We start from the raw sequence: 16,755 nt of genomic DNA on the forward strand, positions 1-16,755 counted from the left end.
GGTTGAAGGTAGTTCAGTTGTGATAAAGAATAGGGAGATCTGAAACCCCGTTTAGACACAGTACTTTTTTTTTTCACAGTATGTTTGAAATATGTAGGATTTCAGAGTTTGTTTGTTTGTTTTTAAAGAAAATCTCAAAATCCACATTGTTTTTTTTTTTTATGCCTCATTTCTTAGGTACTCTTTACTATATAACTTTAAAAAATAATCGGCATATGATTCTCACATGAATTGTGCTTTATGAAAAAAGCCAGATTCAAAAGGTTACATACTATATTGTTGTTTAGTCACTAAGTCATGTCCAACTCTCTCCAGCCCATTGGACTGCAGCCTGCCAGGCTCTTCTGTCCATAGGATTTCCCAGGCAAGAATACTGGAGTGGGTTGCCATTTCCTCCTCCGTGGGCTCTGCCTGACCCAGGGGTAGAACCCAAGCCTCCTGCATTGGCAGGTGGGTTCTTTACCAACAAGCCACCAGGGAATGGCTAATCTGGGATAGGTCAAAGTTAAATACTTATTTACTTTTCGTTTAAATAATTTGGGTATTTGAAAAATTTTTTTATCTTTATACAGATTCTGAAATGAGAGCTGTTTACATGAAATCTGTGCGAAGTCCATTGATGAGCAATCGATACAAAATGGTCCATAAGAAACATAACAACATAAACATTTTTTCCCAGGTATGAACTATAGAAATATAGTGGAGAATTTCTTGGCGGTGATGTTGGAATATATTCCTGTTAATGAAGCCTTCATTTTGTTTCTAAAACTCCATCAGAACTATTTGCAGTAGTTTCTGCCCTGAGTAAGGAAGATGGACTACGTGAATTCTCAAAATCCCTTTCAGTCATAATTTGATCACAGTTTCCTTTTGTTAATGAGCTAATTAGAATATACTCTGAATTTGTTGTCCAATTAGAATATTTAAAGGAAGTGAATAGAACTTTATCATCTGCTAGTTAAAATTTTAACTCTTCTGTTGTCATATTTCTCTTAGAAATTAATTTTTCCCATTAAAATGGCATATCACAAAAATTATAGATTATTTTTCATTTATGGAATCAATTTTGTATTAGTCTTATTTGTTTATAAATTGCCATATTCAGCTCAGAAATATAGGCATTTTTTTTATGATCATTCCTACTCTGTACTTTCATTGTGTTTATTATATAGTGTTTTATGAATTACTGTTCATTTTTCTGGCTACTTGCACTAGGATAAATTTCTAGAGGGTAAATCAGGTTTTTTGTTTTATTCCCAAACTTCCCATTTTCTTCCATTAAAAAATATACTCAGAAAGAAGATGTGGTATATATAAAAATTGGAAGTTTACTCAGCCATAGAAAAGAAGAAATTTTGCCTTTTGTGACCACATGGACGGACCTAGAGGGCATTATGCTAAGTGAAAGAAGTCAGAGAAAGAAAAATATTGTATGATTTCACTTACATGTAGAACCTGAAAAATAAAACAAATGAACCACCATAATAAGGAAATCATAGACACAAAGAAACAATCAGGTGGTTGCCAGAGAGGAATGGGTGGGGAGGAGAGAAATAGGTGAGGGAGATTAAGGGATACAAATTTCCAGTTGCAAAATAAGTGTCATACCTCTGAAATGTACAGTGTGGGGAATATAGTCAATAATTATGTAGTGTCTTTGTACAGTGACAGCGTGTAACTAGACTTATCCTGGTGATCAGTTTCAAATGTATGTCACAAAACTAACATCATGTTGTAGGTTAATTATACTTCAGAAACAAACTCATAGAAAAGGGGATCAGGTTTACGGTATAAATAGGTACTTGTGATGGGCTTCCCAGGTGTCACAGTAAAGAACCCTCCTCAGTGCAGGAAACACAAGAAATGCAGGTTCGATCCCTGGGAAATGCCATTCTTGCCTGGGAAATGCCATGAACAGAGAAGCCTGGCAGGCTACAGTCCACGGGGTCACAAAGAATCAGAAATGACTGAGCATTCATGCAGACACAGACCTTGGGATGTAATGTACATGATAAATATAATTAATACTGCTGTATGTTAACTATGAAAATTGTCAAGAGAGTAAATCCTGAGAGTTCTCACCACAAGGAAAAAGTATGTTCTTCTATTCTTTAATTTTGTCTCTCTGTGAGATGAGGGCTGTTCACTAAATTTATTTCATGATGTAGTGAGTCAAATCACTATGCTGTACACCTTAAACTTATACAGTGTTGTATGCCAATTATATCCCAATAAAACTGGAAGAAAAAAAAAGAATATGCTCAATAAAGAGTCATTTGAGCAAGTGACTGAATTAACAAAGTAAATGAAATAAATATTCAGAGAAATATCATGAACTTAATATGTTAAAAACATGCTGGTTTTATGAAATTTATTATACTCTTATTTGTGTTTTTATTGTAGATTCCTGAGCAAGATGAAACCTATTTAGAAGACAGTTTTTGCGTTGATGAAGAGGAGTCTTGCAAAAGCCAGTCAAGTGATGAAGTTTGTGTTGATTTTAACCTAATAACTGAAGACTGCTATACAAATGAGAGTAAAAAATATAAAACCCGACGTGCAGTAAAGCTAAAACAAATGAAGATGAGACAAAATTGTGCACGTTCAAAAAATAAATTATCCAGAATTATTTTACTGGATGATTCAAGTGAGGAGGAACACGATGTAAAGGATAAACGGGAATTCAGACCTGTGGTTAACCCAAGCACAGTGCCTTCTGGGTCTTCATTGCAGTCCAGGGACCACTCTAATCCAGTCGGTAATCAATTGCTAAACCAGAGACAACAGACACCACCTAATTTAAAGGTTCCCGTTTCTGATGTCTCAAACTTCAAACCTCAGAACCATACTGACATGGAATCTGCCTCATCATTGTTCACTACGGTCAGTGCACAGAAAGACTGTGGAAAGTTTCCAGTTCAGTTGAAGGTATGAATCAAACCAGAAAAAAAAGCCTTCATGTGTTTACCAAAAGGTTTTTTTGTTTGTTTGTTTTCCTTTCTTTTGTGTTGAATAACTAGGTCAAAGAAAAATTAACAAGTAATAGAATTCTTCAGACAAGAAATCAGCATACTAAATTATATAACTAATTCATAGGATGCTTATTTTTTAAATGTGTTAATAGCTTTCTTAAGAACACTGTAAGGAAACATGCTTCGTTTATAAAAAGAATACAGGAAATTAGCTTCTTGCAAGGTAACAGAAATTACATGCTCAGAACTAGTTTCCCCAGATTAACTTTTCTTTCCCTCTCTGAAGGCTTCAGGTATGTAACTCTCATCTACTTACTGGGGAAGGGAGGTTACTTAGTTAGTTCAGTCGCTCAGTCGTGTCCGACTCTTTGCGACCCCATGAATCGCAGCACGCCAGGCTTCCCTGTCCATCACAAACTCCCGGAGTTTACTCAAACTCATGCCCGTCGAGTCGGTGATGCCATCCAGCCATCTCATCCTCTGTCGTCCCCTTCTCCTCCTGCCCCCAGTCCCTCCCAGCGTCAGGGTCTTTTCCAATGAGTCAACTCTTAGCATGAGGTGGCCAAAGTACTGGAGTTTCAGCTTCAGCATCAGTCCCTCCAGTGAACACCCAGGACTTTTCTCCTTTAGGATGGACTGGTTGGATCTCCTTGCAGTCCAAGGGACTCTCAAGAGTCTTCTCCAACACCATAGTTCAAAAGCATCAATTTTTCAGCGCTCAGCTTTCTTCACAGTCCAACTCTCACATCCATACATGACCACTGGAAAAACCATAGCCTTGACTAGACGGACCTTTGTTGGCAAAGTAATGTCTCTGCTTTTTAATATGCTATCTAGGTTGGTCATAACTTTCCTTCCAAGGAGTAAGCGTCTTTTAATTTCATGGCTGCAGTCACCATCTGCAGTGATTTTGGAGCCCAAAAAAATGAAGTCTGACACTGTTTCCACTGTCCTCCCCATCTATTTCCCATGAGGTAGTGGGACCAGATGCCATGATCTTAGTTTTCTGAATGTTAAGCTTTAGGCCAACTTTTTCACTCTCCTCTTTCACTTTCATCAAGAGGCTTTTTAGTTCCTCTTCACTTTCTGCCATAAGGGTGGTGTCATCTGCATATCTGAGGTTATTGATATTTCTCCCAGCAATCTTGATTCCAGCTTGTGCTTCATCCAGCCCAGCGTTTCTCATGATGTACTCGGCATATAAGTTAAATAAGCAGGGTGACAATGTACAGCCTTGACGTACTCCTTTTCCTATTTGGAACCACTGTGTTGTTCCAGGTCCAGTTCTAACTGTTGCTTCCTGACCTGCATACAGGTTTCTCAAGAGGCAGGTCAGGTGGTCTGGTATTCCCATCTCTTGAAGAATTTTCCACAGTTTATTGCAGTCCACACAGTCGAAGGCTTTGACATAGTCAATAAAGCAGAAATAGATGTTTTTCTGGAGCTCTCTAGCTTTTTCAATGATCCAGTGGATATTGGAAATTTGATCTCTGGTTCCTCTGCCTTTTCTAAAACCAGCTTGTACATCTGGAAGTTCTCGGTTCACGTATTGCTGAAGCCTGGCTTGGAGAATTTTGAGCATTACTTTACTAGCGTGAGATGAGTGCAATTGTGCGATAGTTTGAGCATTCTTTGGGATTGCCTTTCTTTGGGACTGGAATGAAAACTGACTTTTTCCAGTCCTGTGGTCACTGCTGAGTTTTCCAAATGCTGGAGTAGAGGTTAGGGGCCTGATTTTCTTCCTTTGAATTTCTTTCCTTCCAGAATGGTTATGTAGTTTACTTTCCAGCTCCTTTTTATTTTACTATTGCTAAAGTAATCCCCAAAACTATTTTCAGTTTTTAGGAGTTTATAGTTGCAGTAATTTTGCTAAAATGGGGGTTAAAGTGACAGTAATAGGAATCCCAGACTGAGACCTCTCCTGTTGCTTCCTCTGGGTGTTCCAGGCCGCCCCACCTGAGCAGCGTGCTCCGGTGTCCACACAGTGGCCCTCAGATTGGCATTTCCATACATTACCTCCAGACTTTTTTTTTTTCTTTTGGCATGAAAGTATTTCTGGAAGGCATAATTAGATAAAGTTGACTAGATTGGAGAACAACAAAGCACTTCATTTCTCTGAGCATCAGAATTATCAGCTCTAGTAGAAAGATAGTAATCCCAAGGGTCAAGGTAGGTAGTACTTGCACCATACTTTGAAAACCGGTAAGCACTCTCTGCATTTCTGTTTAGCGTGCTCCAACCAAAAAACATAGATATACCCTAGTAATATTTTGAGGACTGTGAAAAAGGATAGGTAGATTTTTACAGAAGTCTGTTTTAACTTCTGTCATCTAGTGCAAGGTATGATTCTTCTTCAAATTAGGAGGTGAAAGAATTTGAGGTAAATTTGAAAAGACAGAAAATAAACTAAATATCCTGTCAAAAACTGTTAGCTACTGAAAATGTTAATATTTATCTGTCACATATATTACATACAGTGTTCTTTGTTCATCATTTGCTTTTGTTTTAAGTAGGTTTTGCCATAGGAAATTTTAGCTTTTTTATAGAGTTCCAGTTTTTTTCTTTATAATTTCTGACATCAGTGCTTAAAAATCCATTTTGCATTCAAAGACAACCAAATATTTCTACTATTTTTTGTTTCTTTAGTGTCATTTCTTCCTTCATTAGATTTATTCTTTTCCTTTAAAAATTGAATATTAAATGCATTTTAAAGATTATTCTGAGTGATTAGCACTTCCTCTTTAGCTTAGAATATAGAAAGCTGGAAAGAATGTTGCTCCCATTCTTGCAACAACAACAAAAAAAGCCAGATAATCTACAAAATCATAAGTTTATTTGGATCTGAGGTTGCATGGCAACCAGTTAGCCGGATATCTAAGGAAAGACAAGTGCCTCCGTGGAGAGACTTGCTGAGTTGGAACAGTCACTGGACATTGTACAATCTAGTAAGGAGACCTCAGCTAAAACTTTAATGAATTGCTAGTCATCAAGTGGTCACAAAAAAGATTGAGAGAGTAAACCTTCCCATTGCAGGCAGTGGGCAAGTGACCAGCAGCTGCAGTGGGCAAGGCACCAAGCCCCATCTAGTTCCTTTTCCCCACGTTCCCCTGTGGAACAAAAAGTATTTAGCCACTGGGGGAAGAACAACAAACTCTGTAGTCCCCAGGGCCTAGGTGAAGACCCTTTGCAGAGGAAGGAAAGGAAAAAGAGAGAAACTAGAATTAAGGAGAAGAGAGAGCAAGTAGATTTAGTTGAACAGGCAATGGCTGAGGATTTTCCAAAAGTACTTTGGCATACAAGTAGCTGAGTCTCTGTTTTCAGTTATCATGGGTATGTTATCTTGAAGTGGAATTCCTGGGCCATATGGTAATTCAACTTTGAGAACTTGCCAAACTTTTCCAAAGTGGATGCATCATTTTCTTTTTTTTTTTTTTTTAATGCATCATTTTCATTCCCACCAACAATGCACGTCCCAGTTTTTTTTCACATTCTCATCAACGCATTTTCCTTTTAGAAAATGTCTAGCCATCCTACTAGGTATTAAGGGTAGCTAGTGGTAGCTTCATCTACATAGTACCTTTGGTCCTGTTGAAGGAAGAAGAAAAAGTATGAGTGAGAAAAGTCAGCCTAGGTGTTAGAAGTTTATGGCGTCAACATATATGTAATTGATGGTGATTGATGTTTTCTACTTTTCAGGGTGCTACTGCTCTGGAGGATTCTGGCACTTCTGCGCCATGCTGTTCCAACTCACGACCACATTTGGCTGACACACATGCTTGTCTAAGACTGCCCCAGGAAGGCCACAGAACTTGTATTCTTGTAGATAGTCGTGAAATCGTTTCTGGTTCAGAAGTAGTTTCTTCCCTAAGAGCAATTCATGGCTTACAGGTAGAGGTCTGTCCTCTTAATGGTTGTGATTATATTGTGAGTAACCGCATGGTGGTGGAAAGGAGGTCTCAGTCTGAGATGTTAAATAGCATCAATAAGAACAAGCTCATCGATCAGATCCAGTACCTACAGAGCATGTTTGAAAGAATATGTGTGATTGTGGAAAAGGACAGAGAAAAAACAGGTTTGTATTTTTATAAGGCTATAAAGGAACTTGACTATTATTTAGTTCATTATTCTACTGTCAGGATGTGGGAGGCTCTTAAAATGTGAATACCTGACTCATGAATATTTACATAATGTCATAATATTTTTTATTAGTCACTGTGTTTAAATGCAGCTTATGATCATTGAAGAGGGTGAATTGAAGGCAAGTGAACCAATCATGTCTTTTTCTGGGAGGAGCCCTGGGAAGGTTGCCAGAAATAAAGCATCAGTGTGGGAGAGGATTGAGGAGTTTAAGAAGGTAGAATTAGCAGGAGTAAGTGGAAGCAATCAAGAATTACTCTTGAGCTGACCAGTTTCTTGATTACTGAGCAGTCAGGTAGTGGTGCTCTTCTTTGAAATTATGAATATAGGAGAAGCAGCAGATTTGAGACTAAAGAGGTGTTTAATGTTGAATACATTAAGATTGAATTCTAGGCACTAAAATGGGTGCCTAGAATATTTTAGAAAATGCAGGCTTGGAGCTTCAGTTAGGGAGTTTTATGGATAATGTTTAACTGCATAGGGCATCCCTGAGACTAGTGAAACGATCATAGGGTATGGAATCAGAGATGCACTGAGTTCTGATGTCTTTTATAGCTATGTGACATTCCATTTGACAGTTAACTCCTCTGAGGAGTTAATAGTACACTTTTCCTAGTCATCCCGTGGTGTTACGAGAATTCAGTGAAATCATGCAGCTGAAAGCCACTGTGGAAGAATTCAAGGATTATACAGTCATTACGTATATAAAAGGAAATAATGTTTATGTAAAATGTTGGTTCAGGAATTGAGCAACATACCTTTTCATCACCACTGTCATTATTGAACCATGTGATCTTGAATAAATCACTCTATCTTTCAGTAACCCCAATCCAATTTTTCTTTTTTAATTTGACAAATGAGGGCTTTAGATTACGTGATCTTTTGGGTCTTTCTAGTGCTAAATTTCTATAATTTATACTAACATACCCTTTATAAAGGAAATAGATTTGTAATAAAAAGGAAAGTAATGTGACAAAAGCTATGGAAAAACATCTTTTTTTTTTTTTTTTGGCATAAGGAAGAATGCCAAAAGAAGGATGTAGGTAGACAAGGAAAGGAAATGAATGAAAGTAGGGAAGAGTTAAATTAACAGGCAAGAGTTAGAGATATTATAATGGGTATGGAATGTATTAAGTTATCCTTGAAATAAATACATAAGAATTTTATATCTGTTAGAAGTATTACTAAGTGAACGCTTCAGCAATGCTACCATTACGAATTTGAGAGATGAATATGGTCTTGGCCATCAGGAATGAGCTATCTAGGAATATACTTTCTCCTGTTTACTCACCTTCTGTTGATTCTAATTTAAGACACTAAAAAGACAGTTTTCCCTATTTTCTCTCTCAGATATTTGAGAATCACTTTAAATCTTTAGCAGTAGGATTTCTCATTAGCATAACATAGCACTAGTTTAATGATACAGATCTTGGGATTTTAATAATGTATAGCATTAACAGTTCTACTCAATGTAAGTTACTAAAGTTTGCATTTTCTTAAATAAAAAATATTCAGGAGACACGTCCAGGATGTTTAGGAGAACAAAGAGCTATGACAGCCTGCTGACTACCTTAATTGGTGCTGGGATCCGAATTCTTTTCAGTTCCTGCCAAGAAGAAACTGCAGATTTGCTAAAGGAATTGTCTTTAGTGGAACAAAGAAAGAATGCTGGCATTCATGTTCCCACAGTGGCGAACAGTAATAAATGTGAAACTCTTCAGTTTTATCTAAGTATTCCCAATATAAGTTATATAACTGCACTGAATATGTGTCACCAGTTTTCATCTGTGAAAAAGATGACAAACAGGTATGTCTGTTTTAATATTTTTAAATGGTTACTTTAAAATTGTTCTAAGAGGGATTTCATTGGAATTTTCATATTTTTTAAAAGTAAAGAGGTGTAGTGCCAGTTAGATTCATTCAGTAAAGACTTTGCTTGTTACCGCATTAAGCTAAGGACATTAATGGAAGGGGGGAGTTAAAAAGGTAAGCATTGTATTTGTAGCTTAGAGCCCTATGGGGAGGTAGACAGCACTTGCAGCCTAACATTTCTGGGTTGTTTAGTTCTGTAACTAAAAAAATGTTCAAGTTGAAAGTTTTACTAGGTTTTAATGACTTTGTTGCTTGAAAATCAAATGAAGGTATTAGCAAATACATTAAACTACAGGCCCAAATAAGATGTTGAAATTACCATTTTAAATAATTTCAAATTTAGGAAATAAATGTGCTTTTGTTTTATTTAAACCAATGCTAAACACATTAAGTGAATGTAGAAATCTGGGGGGGAAAATTATTTCCTTAAAGGCTTTTGTTTGGTGTTCTTTAAACAAGAATATTGAATTTTATAAGTCAGAAGTTCAAGTATATTTTTGTTTATTTTTCAGCACACCTCAAGAAATTTCCATGTATGCAAAAGTAACTCATCAAAAGGCTGAGGAGATCTATAGATATATTCACTATATATTTGACATGCAAATGTTGCCACCTGATCCTAACCGAGGTAGTATTAAATCCGACACGTGATCAGACTGCGCAGGTTGGGCTATCAGAGAATACAAAATGCACTTCAGTCATTGCTGCGGTTCATGATTATCAGTTTAATACATACATATGAGAATATTGCCCTATCTATTGTTTTATACTGTGTACATTTTTATTTATATAGAATATGTAAATTTTGAAAACATGTGTTTAATAATTATTTTGGTTAATTAGATAATGAAACTTTCTTATTGAATAAAAAGTTTGTTTAAGGTGCTGTGAAGAAATAAAAGCTAGAGTGAAAGATGTATTTTAGAAATTTTCCAAAGATTATAGTGCTGTCATTGTCATTTGTTAGCATTATAGGTTGAGTATCTGCTGCCAGCTTAATGGTTGTAAACATTTTTTCCTATACATATACAATATTGAATAGGTATGGGTGGTAGGTGTATTGTGAGATAATGCCCCAGGAACTAGGAAAAGTCAAAAATTTAACTGAATCCTAGTAGCTGTCAAATTCTAGTAGTATGACCTCCAGTCTATACTGCTTCTTTTGTTGTTGTTGAAATACCAAAGAAGTGATATACTGGAGTTGCAAATTTTCAGTATAGGTTGAGCTGTCAAATGCAGGCTTTCATTGTGACCCATCACATTGCATCTGTGATGCTACTGATATTTTAAGATGGTTCCGTATTATTATCTGCAACATGAGTCCCTTCCTTCTAGTCAGTGTAGTGCTAAAGCAGTCTATAATTATGGATATATGTTTTCCCCACTTAAGGTCCTTTATTCTCTGCCTTATTTTTATCTTCTATTACACATTGCTGGGGAGTTGAATCAACCGAACGGCAGAGGGTTTCACTTAGACTTGGCATGGTCTTCAAAGCTGATCTAATTCAGATTGTTTTCTTTCACTAAAAAAGCTACTCTGACTGTGAACTTAGCTCCTTTGGGACAGTGTAAATTCTAAATTCTTCTAAAGCAGTTGATCTCTTCTTCCTGCTGTTCAGTAATTTTGTCAAACTTTTCCTTTACAGAGAGTAAAGGAAGTGATATAAATTATTGGCTGATGTGCAATTTTCCTTGTATCTCTCAGGTTCAAATTCATCCTTTAGTGTTTCACTGTGCTGTGGTGGAGTGGACTTTCTGAGCATTTCTCCCTAGTGAGCATGGTTCTAAGCTTTGTCAGCTGGGAGGAAAGGGGCCTCTCTTTCCGGTTCCAGCATGTGTGTTGCTGCTTCTCACACTACGTGGTATCAGCGGGTGCACTGGGTAGGGCCGTCTGGCGGAACCCTGAGCCCCAGCTCCACCAGAAGCACGCAGCCCCCTCAGCAACCTCGCATTGCTGCGGACTGATGGCCTCCCTACAGCCTCTCCCACGCAGACACCAGTGTCCTCAGATTCTGTGTGCACGCTGCAGACAAAGTGTTTCATAAATTGACATGGTTTGAGGGACATAACTTAGAGGATTTCATTTACTTATGCTTGCTGTGTAGAGACCTCTATCCATTTTTAAACTGCAACAGCCTCATTCTATATTCCCACAGGTTGCACTTATCAACCCTATTGTTTATCAATCCAACTTGTCTGCCTTTGAGCCCTCAAAGTCTTTCTCTTCCAATTTTAAGTCTCCTTTGGATGTTGCCTTAAACCTTACTAGTTTATCTAATGACCCAATGGAAAGAAATGGGAGTAACCTGGTACCTGGCAGGTGGGATAAACAGATTTGATAGGTCACAGGGAATATGGGGAGTGGGGGTACATTGTAGTTGACGTCAAGTGTATGCTATTTCAAAATACCCTTTTTGTTTCCTATTATAGAATTGAACTACCTTCTAATTCCTAAAATACTATCCATTAACATCAAACAGCACATTATTACACCAAATATTTGTAACTTAAAGTTCTACAGTAGTTTTTTTAAAGCTACTCTAACATAACCCTTTCATTTTTTTCATCCTTCACCTAGCAAAAATATTTGTGGCAGAAACTATCATGGTAGTTTAAAGGAGAATGATCTCACTTTACCTGCACTATTCTTTTTAAATCTTGTGTTTCTATGAATTCTATAGTTCTTTAGTAGCTGATCATTACTGACTAAATTCTTAAGAAACAAATGTATTTTTTCTATAAGTTCTGATATTTTTCAAGGAAAGAGCTGAACCATTAACCAAAAAGGTCATTTTTTTCTATGATCCAGCAGTTAGAAAAACCAACCAAAACACGAATATTATTTTTAAAAAAACTTACTTTATTTGAACAACCTAACTGGAGAGAAAGGGTGAGTGATGTACTATAAACAGAGGGAAAAAAATTTTCATGTCAAATTTAAAACATAATGGCAGAATATGCTAAAAGATGTTTATTTCTAAAGAAGCTGTCCAAAAGGAAAACAGTGTTTACTATGACATGACATAGTAACTTGACTTCTTACAGTAGTAAATCTGTAACCTGAATGTTTTGTCTAATCCAGTCTTTTCAATACTGAGACCAAATTTTTGCTATGTCTGCTTAAAAATACAACAAAATGTCTTCTCAATCTATTTAATAAAAATACTTAAAAGCAATAAATGAAATTTACATAGGTTTCACGGATGTGCCAATCACAAGCTTTAAGAAAAACAATCAGGAGAAAGCTTGTGGTAACAAATGCTAACCTAAAGTTTTCATGAACTCAGTAGCTACAATCTATATTCTATTCTCCCCCATCTCTCCGTTTAACAATAGTAATATTTTCTTAAATGCTTTAAAAAAAAAAAGAAAACCTGTATGGAACATGATTTTCTTAAACAGACTAAGATGCTTATGAGAGACATAAAACATGAAACCTTTGAAAAAGAGTGTGCAGTTTCTATAAAGAAAACATATATATACTTCAGATGAAGACACAAATACACTGTCTGCTTCTTGATAAACATCCTGGACATGTTCTCTTATTTATACTATGCAGAATCAGAATCTGAAAAATAATAATCATTCTCTTCTTCATCTAAAGACTCCATAGCCTTTGTGAAAAGTTTTCCAATACCAGAGTTTTCTGCTAATTCTGTAATGAGAAGTTTAATAAAGAAGATTAATATATTTCTAAAAGCAATTTCAAGGAAATTGAAAATAACTACAGGAAACAAATTGATAGGTCTACCCACTTGAGAACAATTAATTTTAATACTGTGTTAATAAAGAGACTAGCCTATAGTAGAACAGAGCTACAAAAGAAAAGTACATTACCTTTGTTAAATGGTGTTTTTCTTCTTGCTGGTGGAGTTGAAAAATCAGTTTCAAACTACAAGAGAGTTCATATTAGCTAAGTGAAAAGTTTTCCAATACCACAGTTTGCTGCTAATTAACCTCCTGTGAAGACTGCTTCAAATGTAGACAAAATTCAGTATACTTTATCCCAAAGGAAATATTACAAACTAATGCTATAGTGGTTAAAGGATAGCACCTGAAAGTTGCCAAAATCAACTGAATACTTATTCCATTCCATAACACTAGCGAAATTTGAGTTCTCTGTACTTTAAATTCTTGACTAATAGAGTAATTTGACATATATGACAAGTTTCAAGTATATAATGCACGCTTATGTACACCAGTACCTTTTAAACTATTGGCCATGGCTATCTTTAAAAAATGAAAAGGAATAGGATAGAAAAGAAAATATGACAGCACAGGCCAGACAGAAGTGGCAAGATATAATCAAAGCCCTGATAGGAAAATCTGCAAACTAGGATATTCTACCCAGCAAGGATATAATTCAGAATAGAAGGAGAGATTAAGAATTTCACAGACAAGCAAAAACTGAAAGACTACAGCAATGCTAAACCTATCCTAAAGGAAATACTGAAAGTTCTTCTCCACACAGAAAAGAAGTAAGAATCTACAGGAAAGAAAATCACAACTGGAAAATAAATAAATAAACCAGGACACAGATTTTTTTAAAAAATGAAAAAAATTCATGAAAGCAATGATAACCACAATAAACAGCAAAAGGATGAATATGAAGATTTAAAAGAGGACATCAAAATCATAAAATGTAGGGGAGGAGAGTAAGAAAATGTACATTTTTTCCCCCAGAATATGTTTGAGCCTATATTATTACCAGTCTAAAGCAAGTGGATACAGGAAGGAGTTAATACACTTGAAAAACAAGGTAACCACAAATCAAACATACAACAGATTCATAAAAACCAAAAAGAAAACACAAACGCAATATGAAAGAAAATCATCAAACCACAAAAGGGAAAACAAAAATGGACAAATAAGAAAATACAAAATCAACAGGCAAACAAGGTTTAAAAATGGCAATAAATATATCTATCAATAATTACCTTAAATGTGAATGCACTAAACGTTCCAGTTAAAAAACACATGTGCACCTGTGGCTGATTCATGTCGATGTATGGCAGAAACCATCACAATATTGTAAAGTAATTATCCTCCAATTAAAATAATTAATTAAAAATTGGGTGAAAAAAGAACCTACAGCATGCTGCCTACAAGAGGACCCACTTTAGGGCACATAGGACATTTCATGAAATGGAAATGGGAAGAAAGCTGGGCGGGTGGGGGGAGTGAAGAGGGGGGTGGGGGGAGCAATACTCATATCAGACAAAGTAGACTTTAAAACAAAAGCTATAAAGAAAGATAAAGAAGGCAAGCTACTAGCACTATTGTAATGATAAAAGGATCATTACAATACAAGAGGATATTACAGTCATCAACACAATGCACCCAATAGAGGAGCATCCAGATACATAAAACAAATACTAAAAGGGCAGAGACATCCCTTTGCTGACAAAGATCTTATAGTCAAGGCTATGGTTTTTCCAATAGTCAGGTATGGATGTGAGAGTTGGACAATAAAGAAGGCTGAGTGCTGAAGAATTGATGCTTTTGAACTGTGGTGCTGGAGAGACTCTTGAGAGTCCTTTGGACTGCAAGATGAAATCAGTCAATCCTAAAGGAAATCAACCCTGAATATTCATTGGAAGGACTGATCCTGAAGCTAAAGCTCCAATACTTTGTCACCTGTTGCAAAGAGCTGACTCATTGGAAAAGACCCTGATGCTGGGAAAGATTGAGGACAGGAGCAGAAGAGGGCAACAGAAGATGAGATGGTTGGATGGCATCACCGGCTCAATGGACATGCGTTAGAGCAAACTCTGGGAGACAGTAAAGGACAGGGAGGCCTGGTGTGCTGCAGTCCAAGGGGTTGCAAAATCGGACACGACTTAGCGAGTGAACAACAGACATAAAGAGAACTGACGGGAATACAATGATAGTAGGAGACTTTAACACCCCACTAAATCAATGAACTAATCTTCAACACAGAAAATCAACAAGGCAGTGGAGATCCTAAATGATATGATATCATCATGATCCCCACTTCACATCATATATTAATGAGACTGAAAAGCTCAAGTAGCTTGCCTTGTCATAAAGCTGGTATGGAGTCAAACTATGAAATCAGAACTTTTAATAAACCCTTTGCTCTATCCTGACCCAGTGGCTATAAATGAAGCCAAAATTTCATTCTTGTAAGGAATGTGGAATTGGAAAAAGGGACTCAAACACTGCAAGGGAGTTTGCCCACATTTTCAATTGCAGAGTAGAAGTTTCTTTTGAAGAATTTATAGTCTCCAGGCTGATTTTAAACCAAGGTTCCCAGAGTTATCAACCATTTCCTGTGGACAAATAAAGCCTATAAAGATTAGATCTGGTTAGGTAATCCCAATGTTTAAGTTTAGAGACTCTCTGAGAGGAACTATAGCAGGTGTCCTATATAAATACTTCAACATGGGTGAGGGGAAGAAAAGATGGCCATAACCTGGTTTGAAGGAATACACCCCCAGGGAATAAGGTAGTCTCCTCTTTTACCCCATACATTATCATTCTCTAAGACTGGCTATTTACTTTGAGGAAATCTGAGGTGAACTAGCTTTTCCTGAATACTTACAGTTTTATCTGGATATAAATTATTCAAATTAAATTAGAAATTAAAATTTAGATCACTCAAAGGCAATACTGAGTTAAAATTTTTCTGTAATTAGATTTTAAATATTGAAATACATACAATACACACATACACATATAAAATCAAGTAGCTGAATCTGAAAAAATTTTGAAATCTGTATAGAGTATTTTGAATCTGTAATGAAATTTCTTGTTCTATGACAATCATAACTCAATCAGTATGGATTATTCCTCAATCACTGAATAGATATTATGCTTCTGTGTCTTGCTTGAAATGTCCTTCTCTAACCTATATGTGTTTCTCCCATCCTGCTTGACTCCTCAAATGAAAATTGTCACCTTACTCAAATGCTCCAGTCTGTGAACTGCCATCTGTAATCCTATAGCACTTACGTGCTAACCTCACTCATAGCCTCATATTATAATTTACTTATATTAGGCTATAATCAGTGTGAAGGCAGGGGTTGTTACATAACTTATAACGCCAACAATTTGCCGGGTATTATAGTTGTTCAACAGATGCATGCATGCTCAGTCATTTCAGTCGAGTCCAACTCTTTGCAACCCTATGGACCATAGCCCACCAGGCTCCTCTGTCCATGGGATTCTCCAGGCAGGAATACTGGAGTGGGTTGCTATGCCATCCTCCAGGGTAGCTTCCCGACCCAGGGATCTAAAATACGTCTCCTGTGTTTCCTGCATAGCAGGCAGATTCTTTACCGCTTAGGTACTGGGAAGCCCCAACAAAGAAAAATACTTACTGTTTTTTTCTTGATATTGCCCCAGGTAGTGCCACCTTTACTTTTATGGGTTTTTTGCATACGAAAAACATATTTATCACAATCATTCCTGTTTAAATATAAAATAATTTCAAATTAACATTAATCACCATACTTTAATCCACAGATTGAACAGCAATTGACAATATTAACTTAAAATGTTTCTGTACATTAAAAGTATATTTTATAGTCCATTTTTAAAAAGACAATTGTGTACCAATGGAGATGGACAAAATGCTTCAACCCTATAAGACTGTTCTGAAAAATGATGGTTTACTCATTGTCCATTGTCCCATCTGCTCTTTCTAGTCTCTATCTTGCTGCCTGTCTTCCTAAACTCACTAAGACATCTTGTCCATTGATTCCCTTTTGTTATACCTTTCACTCCTTTCTCTTGTTCATGTCTTCCTTCC

The 16,755-nt window shown here is 36.4% G+C and overlaps 2 protein-coding genes across 7 annotated transcripts in view; one reads left to right on the plus strand and one right to left on the minus strand.

Moving 5' to 3' along the window:
- The window catches only part of FANCM (FA complementation group M), a 60,581-nt gene extending 50,683 nt beyond the window's left edge, over positions 1-9,898 (plus strand). For all 4 annotated transcript variants that reach the window (XM_043922716.1, XM_043922719.1, XM_043922718.1 and 1 more), the window contains exons 19-23: positions 573-679; positions 2,404-2,928; positions 6,669-7,044; positions 8,625-8,916; positions 9,494-9,898. In XM_043922716.1, coding sequence (XP_043778651.1) covers positions 573-679; positions 2,404-2,928; positions 6,669-7,044; positions 8,625-8,916; positions 9,494-9,632 — 1,439 coding nt within the window. In that variant the 3' untranslated portion in view covers positions 9,633-9,898. The remainder of the gene's footprint in view (positions 1-572; positions 680-2,403; positions 2,929-6,668; positions 7,045-8,624; positions 8,917-9,493) is intronic.
- Positions 9,899-11,820: 1,922 nt separating this feature from the next.
- The window catches only part of MIS18BP1 (MIS18 binding protein 1), a 50,063-nt gene continuing 45,128 nt past the window's right edge, over positions 11,821-16,755 (minus strand). For 2 of the 3 annotated variants that reach the window (XM_043922722.1, XM_043922723.1), the window contains exons 13-15: positions 16,325-16,412; positions 12,819-12,873; positions 11,821-12,636 (exon numbers count right to left, since the gene is read on the minus strand). In XM_043922722.1, coding sequence (XP_043778657.1) covers positions 12,533-12,636; positions 12,819-12,873; positions 16,325-16,412 — 247 coding nt within the window. In that variant the 3' untranslated portion in view covers positions 11,821-12,532. Of the gene's footprint in view, positions 12,874-16,324; positions 16,413-16,755 lie in introns of all 3 variants that reach the window. The other variant, XM_043922724.1, reaches the window with a different exon arrangement.

This window comes from Cervus elaphus, chromosome 13, assembly GCF_910594005.1.
Source record: "Cervus elaphus chromosome 13, mCerEla1.1, whole genome shotgun sequence".
In the NCBI taxonomy this organism is placed as follows: domain Eukaryota; kingdom Metazoa; phylum Chordata; class Mammalia; order Artiodactyla; family Cervidae; genus Cervus; species Cervus elaphus.